The 12964-nt window shown below is 38.3% G+C and overlaps 1 protein-coding gene across 1 annotated transcript; it reads right to left on the bottom strand.

Annotated features, from left to right (window-relative positions):
* Nucleotides 1–5788: 5788 nt before the first annotated feature.
* Nucleotides 5789–6927, bottom strand: LOC149147599 (ABC transporter G family member 37-like). Its single transcript, XM_089441887.1, has 3 exons — nt 6655–6927; nt 6297–6430; nt 5789–5951 (listed from the first exon to the last, which is right to left on the bottom strand). The coding sequence occupies exons 1-3, from the start codon at nt 6925–6927 to the stop codon at nt 5789–5791; spliced, it is 570 nt and encodes a 189-aa protein (XP_089298013.1).
* Between the last annotated feature and the right edge of the window lie 6037 nt (nt 6928–12964).

Here is a 12964-nt window from a genome sequence, read left to right on the forward strand (position 1 = left end):
CCATATAATGCTTTGATATATTACCCATATAATGCTTTGATTTCTCAATATGCTAAGTCACTATGTTGACTCAAATATATAATAGACAATAAACTAATCAATGATAGAGAAAATAAAATGTCAAAGTGAGGCAGGACCAGTTTTGCAAATAAGTCTGCTATGCCTATCAAGAGAGTGTCCAACGTCTTTGTTCCAAGGTCCCAAAAGACGGTCCCAAACAGTAGGGCAATGACTGTAGTGAAGAAAAATCGCACAACATTATAGTGTGGATTCCTCCAATATGACCAATGTTGCTTCCAAAGGAATGCCACGCACTGAACCTTGAAGGACCATGCATATTGTGTTGGAAAACTCAGATCCTGCGAGCCAGGAGCAGGGGTGTTTAGCTCTTGAATAAGGGCTTGATTCCATCTGAAAACAGAACAACATAATTGTCAAATAGGGCTTTAAAAAAATTACAATTTCTTGGGAGAAATTATTGCTTCCAAAGGCATGCCACGCACTAAACCTTGAAGGATCGTGCATATTGTGTTGGAAAACTCGGATTCTACGAGCCAAGAGCAGGGGTGCTTAGCTCTTGAATAAGGGCTTGATTCCATCTAAAACAAAACAACATAACTGTCAAATAGGGCTTTAAAAAAATTACAGTTTCTTGGGAGAAAATATGTAACTAAATATAGGGTAACAAAATTAGAGATGCACAATAAAAAAAGCTCAAAGTTCTAAAACAAATTCCTACAATTATGTTAGACATACTCATAGAGTGCTGCTTTTCTGTAGATCTCAGCAAACTCTACACCAAGTTTTTCCTCAACAGCTATGGAACTCACTTCCGGCGCCCATGTCGTTGGATTGTATCCTTTGCTAATTTGTGGTATTTCTGGAACGGCCTAGACAAACAACCAAGAATCGGACAAAATTGAACAAAATAAGTTTTATGATTATAAAAAGAGCTGTAGTTTAGAAAACCAATAAAACTGAAAATTTAGCAATTATTCCCTGACTTGTTCGAGCCCTTTGCAACCCTTCATTTGTTGTTAAGCCAAGCACAGAAACATAAAGTAGGCCTTTTGTCATTCATTTCCCCTGGAGATTCCCCACTTCTATTGATTTTTTCATATGCAATCATCTTCAAGCATTTAAATGAAGTCCCTAAATCCACCTTTTCCATTTCACCTACCATCCTTTCTTGACATCCAGGTTTAGTTTCCAAAATATCCACCTTAAAGTTTTCTGTAGAGGCTACAGTGGAAATGTTTGGCAATGTGACCGTTAACTCCCCCACATAAAGAATGTCTGGACTGCTTCTACATATTGTCCTTGAATCTGCCTTTGGCATTTTACCTACCACCATCGCATGACTTCCAAATTCAGGTTCAAAATTTTCTAGAGAGGCTTCAGAAGAAGCATTTGGCAACACAGATTGTATTGTCATTAATTCCTGCTTGTAAATAATGTCTATAATGGCCATTAATTTATTCGATGTCATCTCCAAACTTTTGTTTTCTGCTTCAGCAGACTTGCTTGCTTGTATTTGAGATTCAAGCTTAGAAGTAGCCCTCTTATGACACGCCCTTTTTCTCTTGATTGCATCATCGTTCATGTTTATAGCTTCATTTCATTGTTCATGAATCTTCCTTGGTTGTATTTGTGATTCAAACTTCGAAATAGCCCTCTTACGGCGTGCCCCTTCTCTCTTGATTGCATCACCTTTCATGTTTATAGCTTCATCTGATTTCTCAGGAATCTTTGTTTCTACTCTCCATGTTTGTGCGTTGTAATTTGGGGTCGCATTCCTTTCCCTTGCAAATTGATCATTGTAGATGATTTCATCATTTGCAAGCATCTTGATGTAGTTAAACGAAGTTCTTGAATTTAGCTTTTTGATTTCAACTGGTGTCCTTGATTTCCTTTCAGATTCAAGTTCCAAAATATCCTCATCAAAGGTAAGGCAAGGTATGGGTTGACACCAAGACATGGAAGGATATAAGAAAATATATTTTCATTATGGGATATACCTTACCCTAACGTGACCTTCCACAACGGGGAAGCAATATTGATGAACGATCCTAACCAACCTGTTATGTACAGGAAATTGCCTTTCTTTGAAACCAACATTTCCCTACTAACTTTCTCCCTCTTCAAGAGAAAGAGAGTCAAACAAGGTCTTCAAATGAAAAGGCTATCATTTGGAAGAATTTGAATCTGCGAAAGTGCTAAGACATCCATTAGGGTAGTTTTTCCAGCACCACTAACTCCCATCAAGGCTCTAAGTACCCCTGGTCTAAAGGATCCACTTACATTGGAAAGGAGTTGTAGCCTGTCTTGACCCAACCCTTCACTTTTCATCTCCTGTTACGAAACTAAACATTATTTCCAGATATTCCATTGAAGAGAACCTAGGTATGTCAAACTACTCGCAGATTACCAATTCAATTGAATGATTTATAGATACACATATCGGTGGCATGTTAACATAATAGTTTATGTTCTCAAAAGCCATCGACAATGACCTGAAAGGAAGGATCATTCCTTTCTTCTATTGTGTCGAGACATGAGTGACACTGAATTCTCTACCAGGTGTAGAATTTTCTTCAGAGGTTATATTTTCTCTCCCATATAATGCTTTGATATATTACCCATATAATGCTTTGATTTCTAAATATGCTAAGTCACTCTGTTGACTCAAATATGTAATAGACAATAAACTAATCAATGATAGAGAAAATAAAATGTCAAAGTGAGGCGGGACCAGTTTTGCAAATAAGTCTGCTATGCCTGTCAAGAGAGTGTCCAACCTCTTTGTTCCAAGGTCCCAAAAGATGGTCCCAAACAGTAGGGCAACGACTGTAGTGAAGAAAAATCGCACAACATTATAGTGTGGATTCCTCCAATATGACCAATGTTGCTTCCAAAGGCATGCCACGCACTGAACCTTGAAGGACCGTGCATGCTGTATTAGAAAACTCAGATCCTGCGAGCTAGGAGTAGAGGTGCTTAGCTCTTGAATAAGGGCTTGATTCCATCTGAAAACAGAACAAAATAATTGTCAAATAGGGCTTTAAAAAAATTATAGTTTCTTGGGAGAAATTATTGCTTCCAAAGGCATGCCACGCACTGAACCTTGAAGGACCGTGCATATTGTGTTGGAAAACTCAGATTCTACGAGCCAAGAGCAGGGGTGCTTAGCTCTTGAATAAGGGCTTGATTCCATCTAAAAACAGAACAACATAACTGTCAAATAGGGCTTTAAAAAAATTATAGTTTCTTGAGAGAAAATATGTAACTAAAGATAGGGTAACAAAATTAGAGATGCACAATAAAAAAAGCTCAAAGTTGTGACACAAATTCCTACAATTATGTTATACATACTCATAGAGTGCTACTTTTCTGTAGATCTCAGCAAAATCTACACCAAGTTTTTCCTCAACAGCTATGGAACTCACTTCTGGCGCCCATGTCGCTGGATTGTATCCTTCGCTAATCTATGGTATTTTTGGAATGACCTGGCCAAACAACCAAGAATCAAAAAAATTGAGCGAAATAAGTTTTATGATTATAAAAAGAGCTGTAGTTTAGCAAACCAATAAAACTGAAAATTTAGCAATTATTCCCTGACTTGTTCCAGCCCTTTGCAACCCTTCATTCGTTGTTAAGCCAAGCAAAGAAACATAGAGTAGGCCTTTTGTCATTCATTTCCCCTGGAGATTCCCCACTTCTATTGATTTTTTCATAAGCAATCATCTTCAAGAATTTAAATGAAGTCCCTAAATCCACCTTTTCCATTTCACCTACCATCCTTTCTTGACATCCAGGTTTAGTTTCCAAAATATCCACCTTAAAGTTTTCTGTAGAGGCTACAGTGGAAATGTTTGGCAATGTGACCGTTAATTCCCCCACATAAAGAATGTCTGGACTGCTTCTACATATTGTCCTTGAATCTTCCTTTGGCATTTTACCTACCACCATCGCATGAATTCCAAATTCAAGTTCAAAATTTTCTAGAGAGGCTTCAGAAGAAGCATTTGGCAACACAGATTGTATTGTCATTAATTCCTGCTTGTAAATAATGTCTAAAATGGCCATTAATTTATACGATGTCATCTCCAAACTTGTGTTTTCTGCTTCAGCAGACTTGCTTGCTTGTATTTGAGATTCAAGCTTAGAATTAGACCTCTTATGACATGCCCTTTTTCTCTTGATTGCATAACCGTTCATGTTTATAGGTTCATTTCATTGTTCAGGAATCTTCCTTGGATGTATTTGTGATTCAAACTTCGAAATAGCCCTCTTACGGTGTGCCCTTTCTCTCTTGATTGCATCACCTTTCATGTTTATAGCTTCATCTGATTTCTCAGGAATCTTTGTTTCTACTCTCCATGTTTGTGCGTTTTAATTTGGGGTCGCATTCCTTCCCCTTGCAAATTGATCACTGCAGATGATTTCATCATTTGCAAGCATCTTGATGAAGTTAAACAAAGTTCTTGAATTTAGCTTTGTGATTTCAACTGGTGTCCTTGATTTCCTTTCAGATTCAAGTTACAAAATATCCTCATTAAAGGTAAGGCAAGGTATGGGTTGACACCAAGACATGGAAGGATATAAGAACATATATTTTCATTATGGGATATACCTTATCCTTACCTTACCGTGACGTGACATTCCACAACGGGGAAGCAATATTGATGAACGATCCTAACCAACCTGTTCAGTACAGGAAATTGCCTTTCTTTGAAACCAACGTTTCCCTACTATCTTGCTCCCTCTTCAAGAGAAAGAGAGTCAAATAAGGTCTTCAAATGAAAAGGCTATCATTTGGAAGAATTTGAATCTGCGAAAGTGCTAAGACATCCATTAGGGTAGTTTTTCCAGCACCACTAACTCCCATCAAGGCTCTAAGTGCCCCTGGTCTAAAGGATCCACTTACATTGGAAAGGAGTTGTAGCCTGTCTTGACCCAACCCTTCACTTTTCATCTCCTGTTACAAAACTAAACATTATTTCCAGATATTCCATTGAAGAGAACCTAGGTATGTCAAACTACTCGCAGATTACCAATTCAATTGAATGATTTATAGATACACATATCGGTGGCATGTTAACATAATAGTTTATGTTCTCAGAAGCCATCGACAATGACCTGAAAGGAAGGATCATTCCTTTCTTCTATTGTGTCGAGACATAAGTGACACTGAATTCTCTACTGGGTGTAGAATTGTCTTCAGAGGTTAGATTATCTCTCCTCTCTAACAATTAAACATGACTGAAAAAACTATTAAATCTATGAAAGAATAGTGCCTGTTTTTCTCATATACTTTCAAAGATTTGGATGTGAATAGGTTATATACTTTTATAGATTGCAATCTTTGTATTTCAATCTTTTCATCTTTTCTTTCAAGAAAAACCAAAAACAATGCTTTTGAGCCTAATTCGAGATCAGCACAAAGGTTTTCTAATGTCTCTCACTCAGTTGTCTGAGGGAATGTGTTACAAAGAAGTTATGTAGTTCATTCAAGTTTCTCACTTCGTTGTCTATTGAAGGAACGACCTAATTGCATTTCACTTTGACAAATTACTCAATGTGGCATATTGTATTGTAACCTCCCCATTCATACCTTACCCTTACATATTGATGAACACTTCTAAACAACCTATTCGGTACAGGAAATTGCCTCTCTTTGAAACCAAAATTGCCCTGCTATGCCTGTCAAGAGAGTGTCCAACCTCTTTGTTCCAAGGTCCCAAAAGATGGTCCCAAACAGTAGGGCAATGACTGTAGTGAAGAAAAATCACACAACATTATAGTGTGGATTCCTCCAATATGACCAATGTTGCTTCCAAAGGCATGCCATGCACTGAACCTTGAAAGACTGTGCATACTGTGTTGGAAAACTCAGATCCTGCGAGCTAGGAGCAGGGGTGCTTAGCTCTTGAATAAGGGCTTGATTCCATCTGAAAACAGAACAACATAATTGTCAAATAGGGCTTTAAAAAAATTACAGTTTCTTGGGAGAAATTATTGCTTCCAAAGGCATGCCCGCACTGAACATTGAAGGACTATGCATATTGTGTTGGAAAACTCAGATTCTACGAGCCAAGAGCAGGGATGCTTAGCTCTTGAATAAGGGCTTGATTCCATTTGAAAACAGAACAAAATAACTGTCAAATAGGGCTTTAAAAAAATTACAGTTTCCTGGGAGAAATTATGTAACTAAAGATAGGGTAACAAAATTAGAGATGCACAATAAAAAAAGCTCAAAGTTCTGAAACAAATTCCTACAATTATGTTAGATATACTCATAGAGTGCTAATTTTCTATAGATCTCAACAAACTCAACACCAAGTTTTTCCTCAACAGCTATGGAACTCACTTCCGGCGCCCATGTTGCTTGATTGTATCCTTCGCTAATCTGTGGTATTTCTGGAACGGCCTGGCCAAACAACCAAGAATCGGACAAAATTGAAGGAAATAAGTTTTATTATTATAAAAGAGTTGTAGTTTAGCAAACCAATAAAAATGAAAATTTAGCAATTATTCCCTGACTTGTTTGAGCCCTTTGCAGCCCTTCATTTGTTGTTAACCCAAGCAAAGAAACATATATTAGGCCTTTTGTTTCACTTTGCATAGATTGATCATGAAAGTGTTTGAATTCACCTCATCAAAAGCTTCAAAGATATCAATGTTGGGCTGAAGGATGGTACAAACAACAGTTCGACCTGTATTGACTATGTTGCGAACAATACGCATAACAATTGCTGCAGCATGGGCATCTAGTCCTGAAGTTGGCTCATCCATGAAGATTATAGAAGGGTTGTAAATTAGTTCAACTGCTATGGAAAGTCTCTTCCTTTGCTCTGTAAAAAGACCTGTCACTCCAAGAAGCCCTACAAGGGCATCTCTCATAGGAGTGAGCTCTACGAGCTCCATGAATTCTATCACAAACATTTGCACTTATTGTAACATCAAAAATATGTGAGTAAAAGCTGCTTGCAAAGTCTCATTAATAAGAAAGATATTCAGTCTAAAGAACTGCATGCAAGGGGGAGAAATTTAGAACAACCATTCTAGTTTTCTCGTCAACCTCACAAGGAAGACGAAGCCATGCATAATACACGAGTGGTTCAAAGACTATGACATTTGGAGAGTGGATATCATTTTATTCGCAATACCCTAAGATGCTAGCAAATGTTTCTTGCTTCTTGGGGAATCCAGAGATCATTGTCGGCCTACGTACACTTGAAGCCCCAGCAGAACCAAGAAACCTCCATGAGCTGTGGAATAGTGATCCTCCCCAGAGAGGGTTTGGGTCTAGCAGCTGGATAACCAGACGCCGAACTTCAGAGGAAAACTAGGGCATGCATTTGAAATCCCTTGTAGATCTTCTTATACATCACTGTCAGATTCAAATCCTAGAACGACAGGTAGCCCACCAGGAGCACAACAGTATGCCTCTACACGACTAGATGTCGGCCTTGGCTCCATTGGTGACTTTCATATCGCCATTTTTGTCTAATAACAGGTTATCTGACTTCAAATATTGGTGACACACACCCCTACTCCGGCTGTGGAAGAAATCGACCGCGCAAATCAGCTGTTGAAAATACTTTCTTGCTTCCTCTTCCTTTAGTATCCCCTTTTCGACAACCAAATTGAAGAGCTTGCTGCTGGAGTTCACAGGGTTTTTACCTATGTGAATCGAATACTAGGTTCCAACGAATTTGTAACTATTTTCTAGTCATCGAACGATTTAGCTTTTCTCAATCGTCTAACATATAATCTTAGGGTGCATATAGATGACACGTGAGCAAGAAGGGAAGTTCATTTCAGAGGGAAATGCCTTACGACGTAATAATAATAATTTAAAATAAAATTATAATGTAGTTAATTTTTATAATTTGTAAAGATGTATCATGAAGTGTGTTGTTGTTTATCATAGATTGACGTCTATTGGTATTCACTAGTCATTTAATTTATATGGATGTGTTGGTTAATATTTTACTATTCACACCCAGATGCGGGTGAAATCGAGCTCATTAATGGTGTTTAATAGGATGGACGGCGCTTGGCCCTGCCAACTGCTAGCCAGCGCGACGATCCATGCCCAGACTTGGCACATGAAGGTTCACCTAAGGTGAGAGCAGGTCCGCCTACAGAATGTCTTAATTGCTCACTCTGGCCGAGGCAAGGTAGCTGATAGTTTAAACATGGCGCATTCGGCATTCAACCTCATTGTTTGCCCCCTTCCTTAAGCATCTGCTTGCTCCAAGTAGGAAACCCTTGCAGCAGAACTGCTACAGGCAATAGTTGTTGGCTCTTTGGCTATCTAGATTTTGGAAATGGGTTGCATTTCTCCCATTACCAGCTCTTCTCTTTGAACCTTGCTCAGGAACCCACTGTGCATTCTTTGCTTCCCATCCATGAGCCCAATTCTTCTGAGCTTCCCCTTCGCCGCTTAACCATGGTCCGTCACCGCATGAGAAGCCGCCGTGGAGGTAGCCGTGGTGGATGCGTGCACTCTCAGGCAGCTCAGTCTGTCGATCAGCCTCCACGCCCTACCTCTCCAACTTCATCTCAAGCCAATTCTCCCCCTCCCAGCCCGCCCCGCAGACCCTTTCCGCAAAACGCCTTCCAGTCGACCCATTTCAAATTTCAGAGCAGCCTGAACAGACCCATTATCACAGCTAATATCACCATCATCTTCTCTGAAGAAGAAGCTCAGCCTCATGCTCCAGCATGTACCTCGGCAGAGCAGGACATTCACAGAATTGCTGGCAATCATGGCTCTAAGCAGAACCCGGCAGAAGAAGGCAAGGCAGTAAGGCGTGGCAGAAAGCATGAGGATGGTGATCCTGCAAGTGACAATCAGCAACCTGGTGGCAGTCCTCATGGTGCCACAGTTTCCATGGCTATTATTGGCAGCTCTAGTGGCACTCGTCAAGTGTTGGATCCTCCAGGTGGCAGTGCAGCTAGGGACGTGGCGAAGGATAGTGACATTTGGTATGGCAATGCTTGCCCCGTCATTGAGGAATCATCGGACCAAGACGCCCCCATGTGATGCCACTTGGAGTCCCTCGTGTCATTTCAGAGTTATGTTGCTAAATGGTTAAGTTCGGTTGTTTATGGTTTGATGGTTATGTTTATGTTTCTGTATCTCGGTAGTCTGTGGTTATATTGCTGACATGTACAACAATTCTGTGTTTTGGTGTCTGTCTCGACTGCTTCAAAGGGGGTTATCTCAAGTCCTCATTTTGGTTATGTTGTTGTATTCCCGTTCCTATGCATGGTTTTTTGCAAACTGTAACTAGTTTTCCCAATTATGGGACAGTTTTGATGACCTGAAGGCACTCAGATGCTCTCGGTTGAGGCTTCTACTTCATTGCAATTATATTTTTCTTTCCTTTTAATAGAATTAGTCTTTACAGAGAAAAAAAAAAATTACTATTCACAATTAATATTTTTATTAGATAACCATTTAATTATGTCGTGCCTAATTTGGAATAGGGATTGCCATTTAATTTATATCGATGTGTTGGTTAATATTTTATTATTCACAATTAATATTTTTATTAGATAACCATTTAATTATGACGTGTTTAATTTGGAATAGGGATTTCAAAATTTTAATTTCAATGATTATTAGGTGGATGGTAGGCTTTTAACTTCCATTCTAGAATATTCTTGGTAGTAGTTAGAAATCAAAAGTTTAGATTTATCCCAAAAATATTTATGCTCTTAGGCCTTTTTAATTAAATTGATAAATTGAAAAAATATAATATAAACAAGTGTCACATGAAATGAATGATGGGTTTTAGACATGTAATATTGAATAGCAATGATGTCATAACAAATCCTATTTACATATTAAGTGGTTAAAAATCTTGTTACATAATTTTTTAAATGTTTATATGTTTAACTCATATATTAATTTTTGTTATAAATAATAATAATAATAATAAAATACTAATTTAGTGATTTTTTATGATTTTTTAAATGATGTACTATTAAGTATTTATTTATATTTATTAGTCATTATATTTGTATCATGTCTAATTTATCACCCTGATCGTGCTGGAGATATAATGAGTGACTTCACATCAAATAGTACCTTAACAAAACTAACCATTTAATTTATATAATTATTGTTAATTAATACATCACTCTTCACCAATAATATTTCCATCTATAATAATTACTACATGAAAAAAAGGTTAATTGTTATTAAATAAATAATAATGATTGTTAATGTTTCCGTCAAATATTAGTTAATTGTTTTTACAGAAATAGCGAAATAATTAATATTTCTGTGCTGCTAACCGCCTTTTGAGAGATAAGGAAATAATAGGGACTCGACTTTCTTGACGAGACAATTAATATTTATGTAACATGGACGTGAAGCGGTCCAACAGAGAGCAATGTAAAGATGGAGGAGATAAAACAGGTTATAGGTGGGTTGTGCATTTAAACTTTGATGCATGTAGTTAGATGTTAGAGAAGACTAGTACGCAGATTGTGTACATGAACTTGACATTTGAATAAATGAGAGTTACAGGTGTTTCGTGCGGATAAACTCGCATTCATATGGATGGATGATAGATAAGACTCGGAGGTGGCGGGTTGTGTACATAGATGATTGATGTCACAGTAAATATTACTATTATTATTACTATATCATTTTCAATAACAATAGATTTCACTACCATGTGTATGGGTGGATTGTTAATTTTTATATATTTAATATTAATTATTAGGTTAAAAATCAGTGTAGATTATTCCAGTTTAAAATTATTGTTTTAATAAATTAGATTATTGTTGAAATTTAAAATTAAACAACGAAAATAATTATTCTATGTTGATCAGTTTTTGATTTTTTATATTTCAATGTTTATTTATTTAAATTTAAATGTAAAATTAAATTTTATATTTCAAAAAAAATCGTTAATAAAAAGAACGATCAAAATCTTCCTCTACCTTGATAATTACGAGTAAAATATAAATAAAATACAATAGAGCTTCAAGTCAAAGGTATAGATTGAAGGTTGATGACGTGAATCGAATCTCTCCTTTTAACGAGCCTTCGTTGTTTGGTAAGATATTAATAATCCCTTTACATAGGAATCAAGAGTAAGCGTTGTCTTTTTATAAGATAGATATCAATAACTGTACTCGTCAAGATGCATGAATATCTTTAGACTACAAGGTTTTAGACCATCAATGCTTATAGTTTAGATATTAGGTGAATATGGAGAATACTAACCATACTAGCAGATACACAAGACCATGTGATGGTCGGGCTGCAACTAGTACAGAAACTTACAAATTTAATCTATTAATGCAAAGACAGAATGACATCTCTCCTGCATTAGATAGAAAGAAACCTAAGTAACCTATTAAGTGATGCATTCAACATTCCAACACGAAGATAAGATGACAGTGATCTAGTGTTAAACATTAAGAGATCAAGAACACCGCACATCAGGCACAAGCTTAGAACAAAAGAAAATGGATAGTGAGCAATTAACAGCAAAAGAAGTTTGTATTGCTGAAAATGAAGATGAGATGCTGCAAGCGACAAAGTGTCTACAGTCTCCAGAAGTTGAACCTTACATCCAATGCCAACCCTGATTACATCTTTCTTCTGGATATTTATAAGTTTACATTACAATGGCCCTGGCCGTTTAGGTATGGAGGGGTCTTAATTGACCAACCACTGCATTTAACTGCCTGATGGGGTCTCTAAACAAGTTGCTTGCTTCACTGTGTAAATCTGATATGTACAACTGTTGTGCTGTCCTTTAGGCGGTTGGAATGCTCGCAGCAGTGAAGTCCATGACTGATAAGTTCTGTTACAGAGCTATGCCATGTCCTTTTCTCCTTTTGGCCATGCTTTCTGTTTAATGCGGTTGTTGGGGATCTGACTGTTATCAGTCAAGCAGAGCTGGTCATCTCCTTCCTTGGGCAACAGAATGGATGTAGGACGTAGGGTGCATGGGTAGGTGGACAGTTGGGATGAGCGAGAGAGATGACCGTCGGATCGGGGAGATGAATGGCAGAGATGGCTCGGTGAAGGCTATCGGCCGAAGTGGGAGTGGGGTGCGTCAGGGCCGTTGGATCTTCAGTGGACAGATCGGACGATCATCAGGTGATGGAGCTGCATGGGCGTTAACGGGTGAGGGTGGTTTACTTGGGCGGTAACGGTTTTCATTGCACCGCTTTCAGGCGCTAAGTGGTAATTGCTCGGGGCAGCGCGATTCCACACAACGAACGACACGTAGCAGCAGATGAGAGAGAAAAACCGCCCTCATCGTGCGCTATCGTTCGATCTAGTTGTCCACGCGATATGTGCGAAGGCCGTCAGATCTCGGTGGAGATGATCTGACGGTGGAAAGTGGTCGAGCGGGTTGCCTTTATCGGGCACGATGTGAGCCGTTGGATTGGCGGGGGTTAATCAATGGTGGGGATGCGGCGCGATGGGTTACGAGCGTGCAAGGCTAGATAAGGTTTATGGTTAGTTTAACTTTGCGCTTAGGGCTAAGGCCAAAAGGGAATTTTGTCGGATTTGGAAAGTTCGTTTAAGAAATGGGGAAGGTTAAAGGTAAGAGGGGTGAGGGAAAAAAAAGGAAAAGTGACCAATGTAAGCCCCTTTTGGGACACAACCAAGCAGGCCAAGCTTCTCTCTGTTATTAGAAAGTCAGTGCTGCATAACAGAGCTAACACTGGCTCCTTCTGAGGATGAAATCCTTCTTGTGAGGTTTCAAGAACCATAGACCACTGCCTTTCATATAGAAACAAGATCAACAAGATTTCTTAGTATTCTATTGGGCATGGAGTCTAATTAAGCCTACACCTAAAAACTATAAAAGACATATTTTACAATGTTGGGGCCTAAAGGTCTTAAACAACATAAACCTTCAAAAATCGCCCATTAACTGGGCCATCAAAAATTGTTTCTCCTTCCATACTTTGC

The sequence above is a fragment of the Pinus tabuliformis genome, chromosome 9 (genome assembly GCF_031772625.1).
Source record: "Pinus tabuliformis cultivar Carrire ecotype Pingquan chromosome 9, CPIR1, whole genome shotgun sequence".
Classification (NCBI taxonomy): Eukaryota; Viridiplantae; Streptophyta; class Pinopsida; order Pinales; family Pinaceae; genus Pinus; species Pinus tabuliformis.